The 19,842-nt window shown below is 31.5% G+C and overlaps 1 protein-coding gene across 1 annotated transcript in view; it reads right to left on the reverse strand.

Annotated features, from left to right (window-relative positions):
* The window catches only part of LOC143065009 (uncharacterized), a 31,097-nt gene that overhangs the window by 10,433 nt on the left and 822 nt on the right, over positions 1-19,842 (reverse strand). The window contains exons 2-3 of the mRNA XM_076238276.1: positions 1,401-1,664; positions 830-925 (exon numbers count right to left, since the gene is read on the reverse strand). Of these exons, the coding sequence (XP_076094391.1) occupies positions 830-925; positions 1,401-1,664 (360 nt within the window). The remainder of the gene's footprint in view (positions 1-829; positions 926-1,400; positions 1,665-19,842) is intronic.

Here is a 19,842-nt window from a genome sequence, read left to right on the forward strand (position 1 = left end):
CAATGGTGTAGATTAAAAATTACACCACTCTAGACCCTTTTGTTTTCAACATAATTAATATTGCCAGTAATTAACAAGTTCCGGGTCTAATCCGATACCGATACCAATAGTATATTCACCTGTTAGCTATTACCTTATCTGTACGTTCCGCATTTGACAGGCGCACCACCAAACGGTGTATTTAGGATTTTGCTATATACACGGGTCATAATCAAAGGGCTGACACTACTAAATTCAATCATTGTCAAATTGTTCCCTATTGTAGCTTTATTCAGCAATCAGCAAGACTTTCTAAGATAACTAATATAGGACAATGCTGTTGATTAAAAAATACCCCATTCCTGGATAGCCTGGACCTTTTGTTTTCCAAATAATTAATATTTCCAATAATTGATAAGTTCCAGGTCGACGGGTTCAAACAGAAAGATTTGAAAGCAGAGAAAACTGTGTGTATCTTATAATCGACATGACTTTATCAGATGACAATACCAATTACTAAAATAAGGCTTAGGCATAGTTATATACTTTAATTCAGTCACGGACCCGCGATATCACGGGTGTGTACTTGTGTTACTAAACAGGTTCTGCTGTCAATCTTGATTTCTGAACAAGTCAAGTAAGAAAAATATCACATTCTAATATGAAGTGCTTCTTTCACTTTGTGAACAAACCCATGCTCTTAATCCAATAAAATTTGTTTTATGCACTTTCCTAAATAAATTTTAATCTTTTTTAATCATTTGAGAATGTCTCATGTAAATCTGTTTCATAGGTCTTCTTTTCCAAAGTGTTGTCCTGTTTTATTGGTACATATTAACTGTTAACTTACGTATTACATGAACATCTACTGACTTCTCTGCTAAGACTGTGTTACTCTTGTTATACAGAACACATGCAAAGTGCCCATCATAATCTTCTTTTATTCCTGTAAATAGGGAAAATAATAAAATTTAAAACATTTTAAGCCACTGAACTGCAATAATATATAAAAATAATAAAATTTGGAACAATTTAGGCCAATGAGATGATACAAGACAAATATTGGAAAGACGAAAACATATCAGAAAACATAATGCTACAAAGAATAATTTTAATCTTACCAAGAAAACATAACACTGACTTATAAACAGTGAAAATGAGGTCAGATAAACGCTACTAAATGGACATATACACCTTACAATTATTCCATCCACGAATAAAATAGTTGATCTATTGCGTATAATATCTGAGAAACAGCGTCCTGATCATGAAAATTAAATGTTGATCAATGATTCATGGTTTGCATATTTGCAAAATAAAAAGAGCATACTGTGACTGTCATTTCTGATGAATGTATTAAGTGACATATTTTTTACAAAGAATTTTCACTTTGAATGATACAAATCAAATCTACTACTAACCTTGCTTAAAGCTTAGAGTAAAAGACATGGCATTATCTGTAGTATCTAGCTGTACATTATATTCTGTTGCAAGTCCTGCCTCTACATTGGCTAGCACTGATATAACAACTTTAGAACCATCTCGTCCTCTTTTCTCCCATTTCAATGGATTTCCTATCAGAAAGTTAGCATTCTGATTCACAGTACATTTATACTTAGGTGAAGCACCAACCAAAACGAAGTCCTCTTGTTTATCTAGAGTTAACATATCATTGCCATTTGACACTGGAATGAAAATAAATGAGACATTATGAACTATCTACTGTAAGTACATAACAGAAGAATATTTAGAAATAATTTGACAATTCTGACAATAGTAATTGACAACATTTCCAATTTCCATATATTTTGGTGATATATTGTATACATTTTATGGATATCTAGAACACTGTATGGCTTGTTTTTATTCTCTCAAACTCAACAATACAAAGATATGGAGCCTATATTACTAAATACACTTGATGGATGTTGTTTTTTTATATACATGTATACAGTTAGATATTTTTACATCAACTCAAAAATACTTTTTAAAGTTTGAACCACATGAATGTAGTTTACTTTATAAACTTTTTGTATAACTTTGATGAAAAGTAGAACTAAACTTAAAGGTAATTATAAACGAGGACAAACAAACAAAAGGAGTAGAAATAGGTCCCTTCCTCAACTTTTTTTCAGGCAGAAGATATATAACAATGCTTCATATTTCATTTATATGAGTCGACACAAAAAAGGTTTCTTATATTTGATTAATCCAACACCCCTTTTTAAAGTTAATATCAAATCATTTACATAAGTCAAAAAGTTTTAAGAAAAATAATTGAGTTATCTCCCATTGTATAACTATTTTATGTTTAAAGAAATGAGTAAATATCAGCATTATTAAAAATGAAAAAAAAAAAATCACTTTTGAAAAAGACATCAAATAACAGTACATTGCTTAGAAAAGCGGTAGTTAAGTCAATTTAGATGCTTTGAAAAAAAAAATATTTGGTAAGTTTTACCATGATTGAACCTCTACCTCTTTTATACACCTGAGAACATATTGAACTGCTGAATAAGAAATCCATATTGGTCTATTTTATTTTTCATTTTATTTTTAAAGCAGCATCGAAATTGAGTATTATTTTCCATTCAATGTTTAAGGAAGGACAGACTCCTGACATTGTTTAGAGATGCCAGCCTTTTCTGCTGCACCTGTATCCCCACCAAAATGTTATTACTAGAAATGTTTGTAAGAATCAAAACCCTGTGACCAAAACCATTTATAATTGTACCAATCCCAGTGTTGACCTTTGGGAACTTGCATCCTATTATCTTAGATGATTCATATCAAATCGTATAGGCTTAAATGCTCAGTAAAAAAGTATAAATATAATATCCATTACACAATCTCAGGTGTACTCAGGTAAATATAGGTACCCTCAGGTTACCTGCCATTCATTATTATTTAATGTATAAACATGATTATGAATGAATTTGTAATCAGTAAACTTTACTAAGGTCAATTGTCTGCATAAAATACTATACTATGTACAGGCTGATTGTTTGCTTACTGAAGAAACTATTGAATATTGAAGGTAAAGCAAGGTAAATCCCAGATTATGTGCCTATTGAAAAACTATTGAATATTGAAGGAAAAGCCAGGTAAATCCAAGATTATATGCCTATCGAAAAACTATTGAACATTGAGAAAAAGCCAGGTTAATCAAACAAAGCTTTCCCAGGACTTGATATTCACAAGACTATATGATCTTAAGCAGAATGTGGAAGTATTCTTCCTATTACATGTACTCAAAATAACTTTTAACTTAGTTGGTATCTTTAAAATAACATAATAAAGAGGATGTATTCTTTCAGGATAAGTCATAAAAAAGAAATCTTGTTTCAACATCACTGCATGATAGACTTGTGAGTGGCTGTACCATTTTTGCTGATATTAAAAAAATACTGAAAAGAGTAAATCTAAAAAGTGACTTGGTTTGTGATAAAGACATGCATCAATTTGTGACGAGTATTACATCCTCAATTCAGGTTTTATCAATTTCAGGTCTGACCAACAAATCTGAAAATAACTTACACAATACAACTCATCATAATATGAGAACATATTTTATTTGATTGATTTAAAAAGATCATATTGAAGACAATTAGGAATATCAATAAGAGTCAATTCAGTCTGTGCGTCCTTCAACAATGAGAAAAATCCCAAGACCCTGTATGATAAAGAGCGAAAATTTAGCATCTTGAATTTAGTGATTTATTAAGGCAACAATCATAACCATGGTTGTTCTGGCTATACTAAAGCATGGTATAATAATTTAGTTGGTTCTAAATCAACTTATAATTGCCTACTATTTTTCAGGTGTCAAATTATAAACAAGACTGACAGCTTGGGTGACTTATCAATTAATTCTCAGTAACCATATAATGTTGTTTTTTTATTATGTGGCAAAAAGAAACCTAATACTGTATCTTAGTCTATGCAGTTTAAATGTAAAAATATGATATGTGCAATAAATCATGTTTATTTTTACTAGTACACAAGATGCATCCAACATATAATTCTGTTTCCTGCTAACTTTACTTTCTATGCCAGGTACATTATATACCAAGAATGTAGTATCAGCCTCTTTATGAATAGTGAATTTTTATTTACCCTGTGTCAAGGCCAAACAAAAAAGTATGTGTGATTACTGTACCCTCTCCTACCCTTAAGTTTTTTAGAAGATTTTTTATTACCAGTAAGCACTGTTAAATTCCCATTGTTTCTCCCATAGACTTGATGTAAAAAATAATTTAAAATCATTTTAAAAATCCCTCCCTCCCTTCATTTTTTAAGCATGTAATATTTAACAAATACTTTTTTGTTTGGCCCCAGAATGAAGTGTTGTTTCAAAAGATAAACATTTAAATTCCCTTCTAACAATTAATATTATATACCAATACAATTCATACAATGATAATTTTAAGATCATATGAAAAGGTTACCTGTGACAATGCATCAAAGGTACCCCAACTATTTTTTTCTGTGACTTTCTAAGTCATGAATCAAGGTTATTGGAAGGTTATTGTGATAAACTTTAACAAAAAGATATACCGAGATACCTGAAAATGCAAAATTGACCCTAAGCTCCAAAAAATTTGTATTAAAAAGTACATGTCAGGTTCACCAGACTATTGGACCAGTCCTCGCCTTTCATATATATGATCATATATGATACCTTAATAAAATAAAAAATGTTTTAGGTTACAACATTCCCTTACTAAGGGCCTTAGTTAATAATTGACATGCTGGATTGCTGGATTTCATTGATATCAAGACCATTTCTCTCTATTCCTGCTGGATTCTGACAATTCCTAATATCATGTGATGTATTGTTTTAATTATCAGGACTTGATGTGTCTATTTTAAATACAAGGACCACAGTTTTACTTCAATTAGAGGGAGGCAGATCAACAGTCTAATGACTGTCTAATAACCGTTGTGTTACCAGCTAAGTCAGTAGAAAAGAATGTAGCTGGGATCACTTAATTTAATTGTCTTCTATGTGTTTCATTAATTTATTATTGAAATGCCCTATGTGGACCCTATAATGGTGAATACAGATATTTGATTGATTTTATTATGCAATAAATAGACAACCTGGTGTGAGAGATGTGTGTCAGTGTTTATTTCTCATCTTACATTGCTTAATCATAATCATATCTCCAAAGGACCAATGCTGGAAAGTATTTTAATTCATTCATTCAGCTTCATTAAATAGAAAGCTGTCATGGTTAATTTTACAACCTTGTAACCTCACAAAATGACAATGTACAACATTTCTACACAATGTCAAAACAAAACTTTCATTATCAGCTATTGTCATTGAGCCTATAATAATGTCTTTTAACAACACCAGCAGGTGCTAGGAACCTACAAAACCTAATGGTTATTCAATGATTAAACTATCAATCAATACTCTTTGATTTATTACATAATAAAAGTTGATAAAACAAACTTAATTCATTAATCCAGGTATAAATATAACAAGCATTGATCTGTTACCATTGTTGGCTGTCACCAGCTGTTACCTTCAATGGTGAACAACATTCTAAGAACTTGATCAAATGTAGATAACAATCTAATAAATGATTTATCCAACTTATATTCAGGGTGGGCTAACTATTTTATTTTAATTTTTACATTGCTTATGCTTTTGCAACTGAAAAAAAGACTGCATTTTAAAGATATTGTGCATGTGCATTGGAGGTTTAATTAATTTTACAATTTAATCAAAGCTCACAGGTCTTCTATCAGAATGACTTGAAAGTTTCCTCATTGGACTTATGCCTGAAAGCCACACAGAGAGATGCATGTATGTACAAACATTGGACTTATGCCTGAAAGCCACACAGAGAGATGCATGTATGTACAAACATTGGACTTATGCCTGAAAGCCACACAGAGAGATACATGTAAGTACAAACACTGGACTTATGCCTGAAAGCCACACAGAGAGATGCATGTATGTACAAACACTGGACTTATGCCTGAAAGCCACACAGAGAGATACATGTATGTACAAACATTGGACTTATGCCTGAAAGCCACACAGAGAGATGCATGTATGTACAAACACTGGACTTATGCCTGAAAGCCACACAGAGAGATACATGTATGTACAAACATTGGACTTATGCCTGAAAGCCACACAGAGAGATACATGTATGTACAAACATTGGACTTATGCCTGAAAGCCACACAGAGAGATGCATGTATGTACAAACACTGGACTTATGCCTGAAAGCCACACAGAGAGATACATGTATGTACAAACATTGGACTTATGCCTGAAAGCCACACAGAGAGATGCATGTATGTACAAACACTGGACTTATGCCTGAAAGCCACACAGAGAGATACATGTATGTACAAACATTGGACTTATGCCTGAAAGCCACACAGAGAGATACATGTAAGTACAAACACTGGACTTATGCCTGAAAGCCACACAGAGAGATGCATGTATGTACAAACACTGGACTTATGCCTGAAAGCCACACAGAGAGATGCATGTATGTACAAACACTGGACTTATGCCTGAAAGCCACACAGAGAGATACATGTATGTACAAACATTGGACTTATGCCTGAAAGCCACACAGAGAGATGCATGTATGTACAAACATTGGAAACACATTAGTTCATTTTCTCAAAACTTTTGATAAAATTATATTTGACTTAATAACGTAATAAAAGCAGAGCTACAATGTATGCTGTCATTTATAAAATTATGAATATTTTTCAATAATATTGGTTTCCTGAATTCAAAAAGAATTCACCGCAGATTCTTTTCAATCATAAAGAGTCATATTAGAGTTGTCCAGACAGAATCTGGCTGACTCTAAACCTTGGCGGAAACATAATAAAATTGTGTGTCAGTGAATCATAAATTCCTATACACAATATATGATTAGTTTGTCAATATCAGACCTTGACAGTTATAGTACATACATGCAAAAACATACATAAAAACATGCTTCATTAAATATTTATCTTATATCACTATAAAATAAGTATGTTGTTGTGACAATAATAGGGTCAATCTTCATTATGATATCATCATCTGTGTATTGATTAAATTGACCTCAAAGCTTAAAAATGACATCATGGAGGTTATATGTCCAGATATGTTACCTCCTTGATGAGACTAAACAAACTATAATTCTAAATATGTTCAAATGTCTCCAATGTAACACTCATTCCATATACTGTACATTGCAGAGGCAGATTTAGGGTGGCAGGGGCCCCTGGCCCCCCTTTTGTGGGAAAATTAGGTTTATTATATAGGGAATCACTGGAGCAGGGCCACTGCATTGTACATATGCCAGGCTGTGTTCAGCTTTGATTACTAAGGCACCAAAGTATCAACAGTATTACTGTATAGAACCATACAAAAATCTTCTCAATATTTTCTGGCAAAAATTAAACAACTAAAATAAGTCTTCAACATACTTTTATACCAAGATATGTACTTGTAATATTGCTGTATTCATTTGGCAATAATATTATACATGTAAATCAATGCCACAGCAGAAACCCCTTAAATTCTTTTTTTTTTTGTAGAAATATTGTTTGTATTAATTTCAGTTCTTTTCTTCATCTAATCAAATATTAAGTAAAAGTCAAGTGCCCATTGACATCGTAAGTACAGCTGCTTGTTAAAATTAAGTGTTCAGAAAAGTGATTGTCAATTCAACTTTAACCTCACCAGATAAGCAATCAAATCAGATACAATTGTATGACTTTCTGATATAAAAAGTACATTCACACATTTCTTACATCTATATCTGACAAGACTAACAAATGGTATTTCTGTGATTTAATGACAAGGACAATCCAGAGTATGTCCATATTGTATGCAGGTGCGAGATAACCTGCCCTTGAAACATACTATACAACAGCCTTGTAACATATGACACACTATAAATCTCTAAGCTAATGATGAGAAATTAATCATCAGCTTATCTGTATGCTCTATCAGGATTTTTTGTCTTTTCACAAGATAAACATAAATAATATATATACATTTATGGTTATAGCAGCTATATACATGTACATGTATCTTACATTAATTCATTATTGTAATTTATGTAAATCCAAGCCACAACATAGCATTATAGTAGGATGGTCACAGAAAAAGGTCCACAAAAAAAATTATTTTTTCTAAATTTTAAGACTGGCAAAAAAGTCCAATAGAAAAAAAACTGTAAACCAACAAATTTAAAAACCCTGGCCTGAATGAACCTAAGATCACATCTACATTTGCTTTCAATAACTGAATTGCTTGATCCGAGTTCCAAAAAATATACTGGGTACATTTTGTAATAGAAAAAAATATAGGTTTTTTGCTTATATCTATTCACTTGTAGATCAAAGGAAGTCTTAGGTTGTACACTTCATCTTCCAGTGTCTTCTATCCTTCTAAGAAACATAGTAAAACTTTAAATCATTTCATAATTTTTAATGTGAATAGCACTTGTAAACTGACTGTGGATCCACTATAGTTCATTATAGCCAATTTATCCAATGGAATTGTATAGATACCAAATATTTCTCCTCCTTGATCTACAGTAGTATATGATCTACTTAATCAATAGTAATATGTAATATTAATTCACTGGGAGTTTTTTTGACATTAGTGGTTTTATCACTGCTGGAATTAATAGGACCCAGCAGGACCTAACAAGTCCTAATGATTCCAACATGTAACTCTGACAATCTATACTGATAATACACATTTCCTCTGTAAATGTCATTTTGTTTCTCTGGATAGTTTATATAATTTTCATAATTCATTTGTATATACACATGTTCCACTTTCCCTAAAATATTATTAAGCATACCTTTTTATAAGCTTAGTACTGGGTAATGTAAATTACTGATGATGTTTAAAAACATTTCACAGTCTATGAATTTCAATTTAATTTTTTAATGCATATACTCATAAAATAAATTACTGGTTAACATTTGTACTACAGTAATTCATATACATTTGTTGTAGTTTGTTTCTATTTGTAAATAGTTTGAATTAGGTCCTTCTCTGTTCTGATTTAATTGCAAATCTTTTAGTGTACTGGTTTTCTAAATATTCCATTAATAAACAAGGTCAAAATTTGTTCAGAATTTTTTACGTCAATAGAGACACATGTACAAGATATACAGAGCACAACATTTCTAAAGTCTAAACAAAATGTAAAATGGTACCACAATTATGGCCATAAGTAAATGCCTTCTAAAGGTCAGAAAGATTTTCCTCTTGACATTCGGTTAAGTAAATACAGACCAAATTAAAATTTCTGGACTCCATTCACCTGAGCACAGTTAGTTTAATGTTTCAGACTTTTGCTGGACGTCTCAAAGCCACGGATATCTCTGAAGAAGACTATGTTTGGAACTGTTTCAGGGATCATTTTTATTAAAAGTAAGGCAGATTAAGACATTACTAATAAACAGCTGCGCCATGAGCGCATGATACGCCCGACGTCTTGTGTGGAAGATTATGCAATAATCATAAATAGTTTCTGAGAAAGTATTAAGAAATAGCCATTTATTGTTTTTGAGACACGACGGGAATTGTGAAACCCCCCCACCCTGTTTTTTTTTTTACAAAAAACTAAATATCACTAAAATAAAATTTTGAATTAAACCAAAAAGTATACAGATCTTCAGATTAATATAACAAAGAAGTGTGTACAGTTTCAAGCAATAATCATAAATTGCTTTTGAGATATGGCGTGACATGTAAAAATAAACAGCTGCGCCATAAGCGCATGATACGCCCGACGTCTTATGTGGAAGTTTTATGCAATAATCATAAATAGTTCCTGAGAAAATTTTAAGCAATAACCATTTATTGTTTTTGAGACACCCTGTTTTTTTTTTTTTTCCAAAAAACTAAATATCACTAAAATAAAATTTTGAATCAAACCAAAAAGTATCTAGATCTTTAGATTAATATAACAAAGAAGTGTGTAAAGTTTCAAGCAATAATCATAAATTGTTTTTGAGATACTGTGTGACATGTAAAAAAAAAACATCCCCTTTTTTACAAAATACTCATTAACTCAAAAATAAAATTTTGAGTCATCACCAAAAAGTATACAGATCTTAAGATTAATATATATAACAAAGAAGTGTGTAAAATTTTAAGAAATAATCATAAATCATTTTTGAGATACGGCACGAAATGTAAAAAAAACCCTCCCCCTTTTTTACAAAATACTAAATAACTCAAAAATGAAATTTTGAATCATCACCAAAAAGTATACAGATCTTAAGATTAATATAACAAAGAAGTGTGTAAAGTTTTAAGCAATAATCATAAATCGTTTTTTGAGATACAGCGCGACATGTAAAAAAAAACCTCCCCCTTTTTCTACGAAATACTCAATAACTCAAAAATGAAATTTTGAATCATCACCAAAAAGTATACAGATATTAAGATTAATACAACTAAGAAGTGTGTAAAGTTTTAAGCAATAATCAAGAATGGTTTTTGAGATACGGTGCGACATGTGAAAAAAAACATACCCCTGTTTTAGTTACAAAGTGCCGTAACTGGAAAAGTTTAAATCTTATTTTCACCAAAAAGTATACAGATCATTTGACCATTATAAGAAACAACTATATTAAGTTTCATGAAATTTGGATAAGTCGTTCTCAAGTTACGTGCGACATGTTTACGCCGGACAGACAGACGGACGGACAGACGGACGAACACCGGACATTTGTATACCATAATACGTCCCGTCAAAATTTTGACGGCCGTATAAAAAGCATCCCCTTTTTTACAAAATACTCAATAACTCAAAAATAAAATTTTAAGTCATCACCAAAAAGTATACAGATCTTAAGATTGAAATAACAAAGAAGTGTGTAAAGTTTTAAGCAATAATGATAAATTGTTTTTGAGATATGGCATGAAATGTGAAAAAAACCCTCCCCCGTTTTTACAAAATACTCAATAACTCAAAAATGAAATTTTGAAGCATCAACAAAAAGTATACAGATCTTTAGATAAATATAACAAAGAAGGGTGTAAAGTTTTAAGCAATAATCATAAATTGTTTTTGAGATACAGCGCGACATGTAAAAAACCCCTCCCCCTTTTTTACAAAATACTCAATAACACAAAAATGAAATTTTGAATCATCACCAAAAAGTATACAGATATTAAGATTATTATAACTAAGAAGTGTGTAAAGTTTTAAGCAATAATCAAGAAATATTTTTGAGATACGGTGCGACATGTGAAAAAAACACACCCCTGTTTTAGTTATAAAGTGCCGTAACTCAAAAAGTTTAAATCTTATTTTCACCAAAAAGTATACAGATCATTTGACCATAATAAGAAACAACTATATTAAGTTTCATGAAAGGAGAAGGTTCACGGAGGGTTAAAACTGGCCCTGATTTGTTTATGTTTTTTAAATTGGGGCAAAAAATTACAAATGTCACATAGAAATACTTGTGATGATACAACTAAGACAAAAATATTTTTTCTGGCACTTTCCTTTACTATTTATGGAGCAATGGCCTCTTAAATGAGCATAATTTGTATTAAAAGGTCAATTTTGGTACTTTTTGTCCATAATTTTAATTGTTTTTGGCATAATTAACCTTCGTTGGCCTCCATCTACGATCCAAAATGTGTTTATATTGATGAAATCTATATCAAAATTGGAATCTTTTGGTTACAACACATTCTGGATCGTAGGTGGCGGCCAAGGTGTTTCAGAAGCTTTTAGGTTCGAAAAATGCACAAAATCATCATATTTTGACAAAATGTCCAAAATGGGCTTACTTTGGCGAATATCTTGTAGTCTTATGAAAAGAACTGATATATTAAGCATTTATACTTGAAATAGACCCATTTACGAACCAAATTGAGACCTTTTTGGTGTTTATAATAAAGTTGATATTTTAGGCCATTTTTGTGCCATTAGTGAACCTTGTCCTTTGGGTAGGTCGTTTTCAAGTTACGGTGCGACATGTTTACGCTGGACAGACAGACGGACAGACAGACGGACGGACACCGGACATTTGTATACCATAATACGTCCCGTCAAAATTTTGACGGGCGTATAAAAATCTCATACAAGACAAATTTTGATGAGAAAATTCACCTATTACTCAGGTCTATACTTATTTACTGGATGTATGTAAAATAGTAAGGTTAATGCTCTAAAAAGTAAGCAGTGCCCTATTAATCCAAGGGTGGTGCTGAAACTTTAAACATAAAAGTGGACGTTGCACTACCCTTTAATAACTGGGGTTGATCCCTGCCTTAGTCTAAATGCATCTTTTTTTTATTAACAAAGAAATAAATGTAAGACCTAACAATTAGATTAATCCTTTACTTAACAATTTTGAATGACATTAGTACTACAAGATTATATCCCTATTCACAAAATTTTAAACAATAAATGGCCTTATACAATATATTATGTATGTTTAAATTTTAAAATAGGATTATTTCTAATTTTAAACAAACAGATATTTTAACACTGCTACACTGTTATTCATAAATATTAAGGACTTACAACCAAGTTCTTGTAATGTGATTAATAATTGATTTAATAAAGTCTAGCTCAGGTTAATACTTATTTAAAGTCTAGCCTTAGCACTGTACATGTTCTTTTAAAAGGTTAAACTTTCTAGGTTGCTGAAGATGTAACCAAAGTGAATTTGGATTATAATGGCTTTAATATTTCTAAAGAACTGTGCATACTATTTTCTTCAAAAAATATGTAATACTCGAAAATTATTTACTTAGGCATCAATAGCTTACAGAATGCTATATATTTTAAAGGCTATACATAATATTTCCAATAAAAAAATATTTGAAAATCATACAAAATTTGCCAAAAAAATTACTGATTCCCATTAATGACCAATTCCTCATATAAATAAAGGTCCATTGTAATTGTTGAGTACAAATGAATATGCATTGAAAGACTATAGGTCTATTGCACATGATGCATGTTAGTATGCACATTTACATGTAGTAATATAAATGTGTCATCTGGATGTATAACTAACATCTGTCACCAATCGTTACAGCCAAGAAAATACAAATAGTTTCATAAATTATGTATGTCTTCTACATGGCTATTTGTACATTTGTACAGTATATGTATAGCAATGATCATAGATCAACTGACTATAATATGTAATAAAATTCAACCTGTACAAAGATTTGTGACCTATGCTTGTGACTTCTATTACCCTTTCATGACCTTTCCCACTTGAGTTTTATTGCTTCGTTTATAATATTAAATACAGGGTAATTTAAAATGTACCTGGTTTAAGCTGTGCAATTTGCATTTTTTTTACTGTTCAAACAAGAATATTCAATCAACATGAGAAAAAGATGACTTTGTTTTCAATATAGAAGTTTTAATGTAGAATTCTACAGAATTTTCAAACAAAAAATGCATCAAGAATAAAAACTCCTTAACTTATACTAAAGAGAAATAAATGGAGAACATGTCTGTATCTATTCCTAAGGGACACAGATGATGCCACTGCTTGCATATAGACAGATGAACCTAAATGTACATGTATAGACAGACAGACAAGGGTTAACCTGAATGTCCCTGAGCATAAAAATGTCCGATATTAAAAGAGAAAGAAAATGTGCATAATCATTGGGTCTTATATAATTTATGTATCAGATCTTAAGATACACCGTCACACATTTTCAAACATGATGCTTCAACATTTAGTACCAGTACAAAATTAAAATTAAAGTAAGAATTAAATTTGTAACTGAAATACAAAAATTTCTCTAATTGTCCCAAATTTTATCTCTGACATGTAAGCCTTAGATCAACAGATGAAATTTTAGACTTTGTTTGGTGCAGTCAGAAGATCCATAACCTACTGATATTTCCCTTTATTTACAGCTTCTGGTAACTGCATTTAAATCTTGTAAACAATATCTTAACTAAATAAAGAGTAAAGATTAATGGCATCATAGAACACAACATAATGTAGCTAAACAATTAATATTTGCATGACAAAAACACTTTACAAAAAGATGACACAAAAAGATGATCACTCTATTGTCCACTGATCCAAATATGAGGTCTATTTTAAACATTCTTTGAATTCATGGAATTGTTTTAATTTAACAGTATATAAGTGACCTAACATATGTCTTTTTTGAATTCCTGAACAAAACTTAAAAACACTGTTTAACTTGAAGCATACTCACGGACTTAAATAAAGAGTCAATTACATTTGTAATTTATGTTTTTTTTTATGTTGTAGATTACTTTCAAGATATTCCATACCCTTCAAGTAAGTTCAGCTTGCCTGTCACCAACACAAATTAGTTGCATACTGGAAGATTCAATGAACATGTACATGTATCATTGGCCGACAATTTGGTAAACAATTTTTATAAAAGCAAGGCAAATGTCATTTAAGACAAGTATTTTTTTTTTAAATTGGAGACCATTTTCTAATATTTTTAGCATGTATTTAATATTTACTCTCTGATGTGACCTTAACATTATTTCACGTTTATAGCCATTGTAGTACTTATGTCCGCTGTAACTAAATTAAGTTACTTATTTTGTAAGGAACATCTTACACCATCCATAGATATATTGGTCCTGCTGAGACCAGTTACTGTTTTTGATTTGCACATATCATGTATAGACAATATGTATATCTTTCATGATGATGAATACAACTGAACTATAGACTGGTACAATTGTTCTATTTTTTAATTTTTTTTGTGCTTTGTTGCAATCAGTTGAACTTAACCGTTTTCCAACTCAATGCTGGATCCAGGGAGTGCGGGGTTGGAACCTTAGGTGGATCCGCCCCTGCAACTGATTTTTACAGTTTGTTAAACAACTTTCCCATGTCTTGGCACTCTAAAAAATTTGAACCTCACCAAGATTCAATAAAAGTTTTTGCATATCATGTTTGTTTTTCATTTAAAAGTATTTTCTCAAAATAGTTACATTGTATAAATTTTGTCATGTCAGGAGGGTATTCTATAGAAAGCTATACAGTATTGGCTTGCTACTTTTTGAAGGTGACTTAAAGTTGCATTGACATTCCATCTCACATAATTTCATCGGCAATCATATCACATCTCCTTATTTTTATAATGTGTTAAGTTGAGAGGATCCTTTTCTTCCCATATATATGAATTTCTAACAAAAGATAAATGTGAGAGGCTGTCACTGCCAAATACGTTACATTATGTAACATTACACTGTACAATCCGTTGACATGTACAGAACTTCTATTCTACTTTACATTGATTAATCTTATGTTATACCCTTCCAATAACTAGGAAATATTGTGTAAGCTGGAATGAGTAATACACACTGATCAATATGGTGTATTCTAGGGATTGATTTATGCAGATATATTATAATCCCAGGAAATATAATTCCTCAACTATTCTTCAATAATCAAATAATTACATAAACGTTCTCAACCAAAATGCATATACATTAAATATTAACAAAGCTTTTAGGGTACAATATTTCAAGTGTTATTATTCTAAAAATGAAAGTGGTAAACAGATTTCCAAGGTCATTCATTACATTGTGTCTAAAAATGTGCTTGATTGCATAAGGCGTATTTAAATACCCTATTTAACCAGGTTTTAGACATAATGGGTTTTACCTTTTTCCTTTACTTTAGACATGTAATGATGAGGATGGATGGTTTGATGTGTTTAAATGTTTATTGAAATATTACATAAAAAGGAAAATCGAAATTCCCATGCATTTTAAATTCAAATGTAAAATGATAATCTGTCTGTTACATGTTGCTGTGTCTCAATGGTCATGGTGGATAATTTTTTAAAGTTATCAAATGTAAAAGTACAAGAACTTGTTGTTTGCATTCAGAAATCTCTTGATACCTGTATCTCAGTCCATCCTTGTTAAAGACATTTGTTGAGAAATCGTAAACCTACATGTATGTAGTTCTCCAAGACAATTTAGTAACACCAGTCTTCATTGAGAAAAAAACATAGCTGATAGCTCAGACCATAATGCAAAATTATGATGAACAATGTTATACATGTAAACACGTACAAATGAGAACTGGGTTCAATATATTGTCATGTGAGAGATGAAATCACCTTATTATTTCAAGTTTTATTTTACTTGGAAAGGAGGTTCTGATTAAAAGGAGAGGGTGTCACTCAGTTTAATAAAAAATCATCTTTTTAAGGATAGTGTCAAGAGATCAAAAGAAAACTGGACAAACAGACATGTTCTGTCACCTACTTGATAAAGCCCTCTACCACTTGATATTGGCCCTGGACAAACAGACATGTTCTGTCACCTACTTGATAAAGCCCTCTACCACTTGATATTGGCCCTGGACAAACAGACATGTTCTGTCACCTACTTGATAAAGCCCTCTACCACTTGATATTGGCCCTGGACAAACAGACATGTTCTGTCACCTACTTGATAAAGCCCTCTACCACTTGATATTGGCCCTGGACAAACAGACATGTTCTGTCACCTACTTGATAAAGCCCTCTACCACTTGATATTGGCCCTGGACAAACAGACATGTTCTGTCACCTACTTGATAAAGCCCTCTACCACTTGATATTGGCCCTGGAAAAACAGACATGTTCTGTCACCTACTTGATAAAGCCCTCTACCACTTGATATTGGCCCTGGACAAACAGACATGTTCTGTCACCTACTTGATAAAGCCCTCTACCACTTGATATTGGCCCTGGACAAACAGACATGTTTTGTCACCTACTTGATAAAGCCCTCTACCACTTGATATTGGCCCTGGACAAACAGACATGTTCTGTCACCTACTTGATAAAGCCCTATACCACTTGATATTGGCCCTGGACAAACAGACATGTTCTGTCACCTACTTGATAAAGCCCTCTACCACTTGATATTGGCCCTGGACAAACAGACATGTTCTGTCACCTACTTGATAAAGCCCTCTACCACTTGATATTGGCCCTGGACAAACAGACATGTTCTGTCACCTACTTGATAAAGCCCTCTACCACTTGATATTGGCCCTGGACAAACAGACATGTTCTGTCACCTACTTGATAAAGCCCTCTACCACTTGATATGGCCCTCTGATGTTGGACAAACAGACATGTTCTGTCACCTACTTGATAACCACTTGATATTGGCCCGCTGATGTTACATACATTGTACAACACTTACTGTCCAAATAATAAGAAGAATCAGACAATTTAAAATGTTATGATTCTATTCTTTGACTGTTTCCTCCAATTACAGGTATTTATCATGTTTATTGTAACAAGTAAACAGTCAATTCAGTTTATAGGTGTGTATACTACATGTATGTGATAACACTTGATGCAAAAGTAAATTGTCTAACTACAGTGGAAAGCGGCCAAAAATGACAGAGTTATGAAGGTTTTAAGCTAACGAACATATTTATATACAAAGTAATGCAATATCTACATGTTTTCACAACCAGAAGGTTGTTGCTAAAATAAACTTTTTTAGCACCAAAAATTATAACTGGTAATATCTTTGAATTTAGAAAAACATGTGACCTAAATTGAACCTTTGTTATATGGTGATTGGTTGTATCCAGAGAAAAGTTTTTATAGAAACAGAGAGAAAGTAATCGACAACAATAAACAAATTCAGTAGTTCTCAGCGCTACGGCCGGCCGTAGCAAATGTCTAGAGTTTGACTTAAAGACTTAAAAATTGACCTATTTTATGTGTTCAGAAGACCCCCTCCTCCCTTTTTCCTGCATGTACATGTATCCAGAAAGTCACAAGGGTAAAGCACAGAATAAAAATATAGTCCTGATACTAACAGTACATAATATGTCAGCTACATGTACACTCACTGTCTATAATAAAAATAAAGATTGTCTACTTTTTCAACAGAAACAAATAGAAACTGCTATTTCAGCATCAGTAAGTTCCTTTTACTAAGGGTATGATGTAACTTAATTATTTATCAAGGTTAATACATGTAAGGTTATCCGAGGTTGGGAATGTGTAATTAAGATATATCAGATTCCTTTTTATTGTTAAATTATTTTTTGTGTGGGATGAGTGCCAATTGGAGACTTCACAAAACTAACAGGAAAATAGAATGTACTAAAGTGAGTTTTATATAATAAAATGTATTTAAACAATTTAGTGATAAAACTAGTTTTTAACCGAAAAAATACAACTCATGTTTGTACTAGTTATTGTGGAATTGAGAAAGGAAACAGGCTGGACATGTGTGTCATGTGTCAAAGGGTCAACCCAACAAAAGAGCAGACAACTTAATATATGTTTATTTTAGATCAAATGACCTGTAATTTTCTTTTCCCTGATGATTATAAAGTCTGCCATGATCATATGCTAATATGCAAACAAATGACACAATATGTAATTAGCTGAGAATCATCAATATTCTAAGGTAAACATAGCCAGGTATTATGACAACTTTGACACCTGGCAGTGCAGTAACTGCATTCACTCTGCAGTAACAACCACTTACATGACTTAATAGCAGGAAACCCTGGCATCAGTCCATTTGTTAACCTAGTATTTATAAACATTCATTCAACAAGTCTAAATAACTAGCTAGATATCAATCAGATTTAACCTTTTTTTACATTTTAATTACTCCCACTCTCAAATACTTCCTTGAAATCGGTTTATTGATTACTTTTGTCTTTTGTTGGTCTATTAAATATATTTAAAAAATTCAAGCTTTACATCACTTATCATCTACATGTATCCTAAAACATATATTTTAATACATTCTACTTAAATCAAAGATTTTATCATTCAAATAAGGAATGTGAAAATGAACCTGAATTAGAAACATGTTATTCAAGCGTTTATTAAATATTTTATCAAGTAACTGATACTTTTATTTATTTTGAGAAATGTATTTTTCGTTATACAGGCATGATAGGTTTATACTACATGTATCTAAAAATAGAATACTCCATTATCTATTAAGTCAACAGTTTTATCACTGTTTTAAACAAGTTTTTGTTGACCAATGAAATTATTTTTAATCATGTAAAGCATGACCCCTGGGTATTACAACTAAATGTTAAGAAGAATTAAATTTTATGTGTGAAAATGTCAACATGGTTGAACTCCTGTCTATACAGAGGTTAAATTAGAGAATTACAGTCATTTAAAGTGGATAATAGGTGTAAATTGTTAATCAAAACAGTTGGACAGATGGACTTATGTAACTTCTACAGAAACATGGCATCATTAAAGCTTTATTATGTTTATTATGGGCTGTATATTTCTTTAATCCTGAACTTCAATGGATAATAAACTTTGTTGTCCAACATAAAGCTTTCAAATGTGGCACATATAATAGTTACACTAGTACCATTTTAGTTTTGCTGATAGTTACTGAAAGAACTAGACCACTTAACACACTACATGTAGAATGCAAAGAATTATTGATCATCGATTCTTTTTGTGTGTACTACATTTGTATAATACAAAACTGAAGGTTACACAATGGAATTGAATTTGTTAGGCATACACATGTATGTTACAAAATACCAGAAAAATAGAACACACCCTTGTCGGCTTGTGTTTTTTGTTATGTCAATTCTCAATAGTTTGAATGTAAAATTCGTAAAACTACTAAAATATTCTCGGAGAATGTGGGTTTTTCTTTAACAAAATACTTCCAATATATATACATGTCTGGAGTTTTTCTGGATAATATATATATATAAGAAGATGCTTTATTTCCATAAAACGGGCTCACAAGGAGCATGATATAATATCATTACAATATTATTATTTTACAAATATAATAAACAATACAGTATACATAGTCACAAACACAAATAAGAGACAACAGTCTA

Source organism: Mytilus galloprovincialis, chromosome 2, assembly GCF_965363235.1.
Source record: "Mytilus galloprovincialis chromosome 2, xbMytGall1.hap1.1, whole genome shotgun sequence".
NCBI lineage: Eukaryota > Metazoa > Mollusca > Bivalvia > Mytilida > Mytilidae > Mytilus > Mytilus galloprovincialis.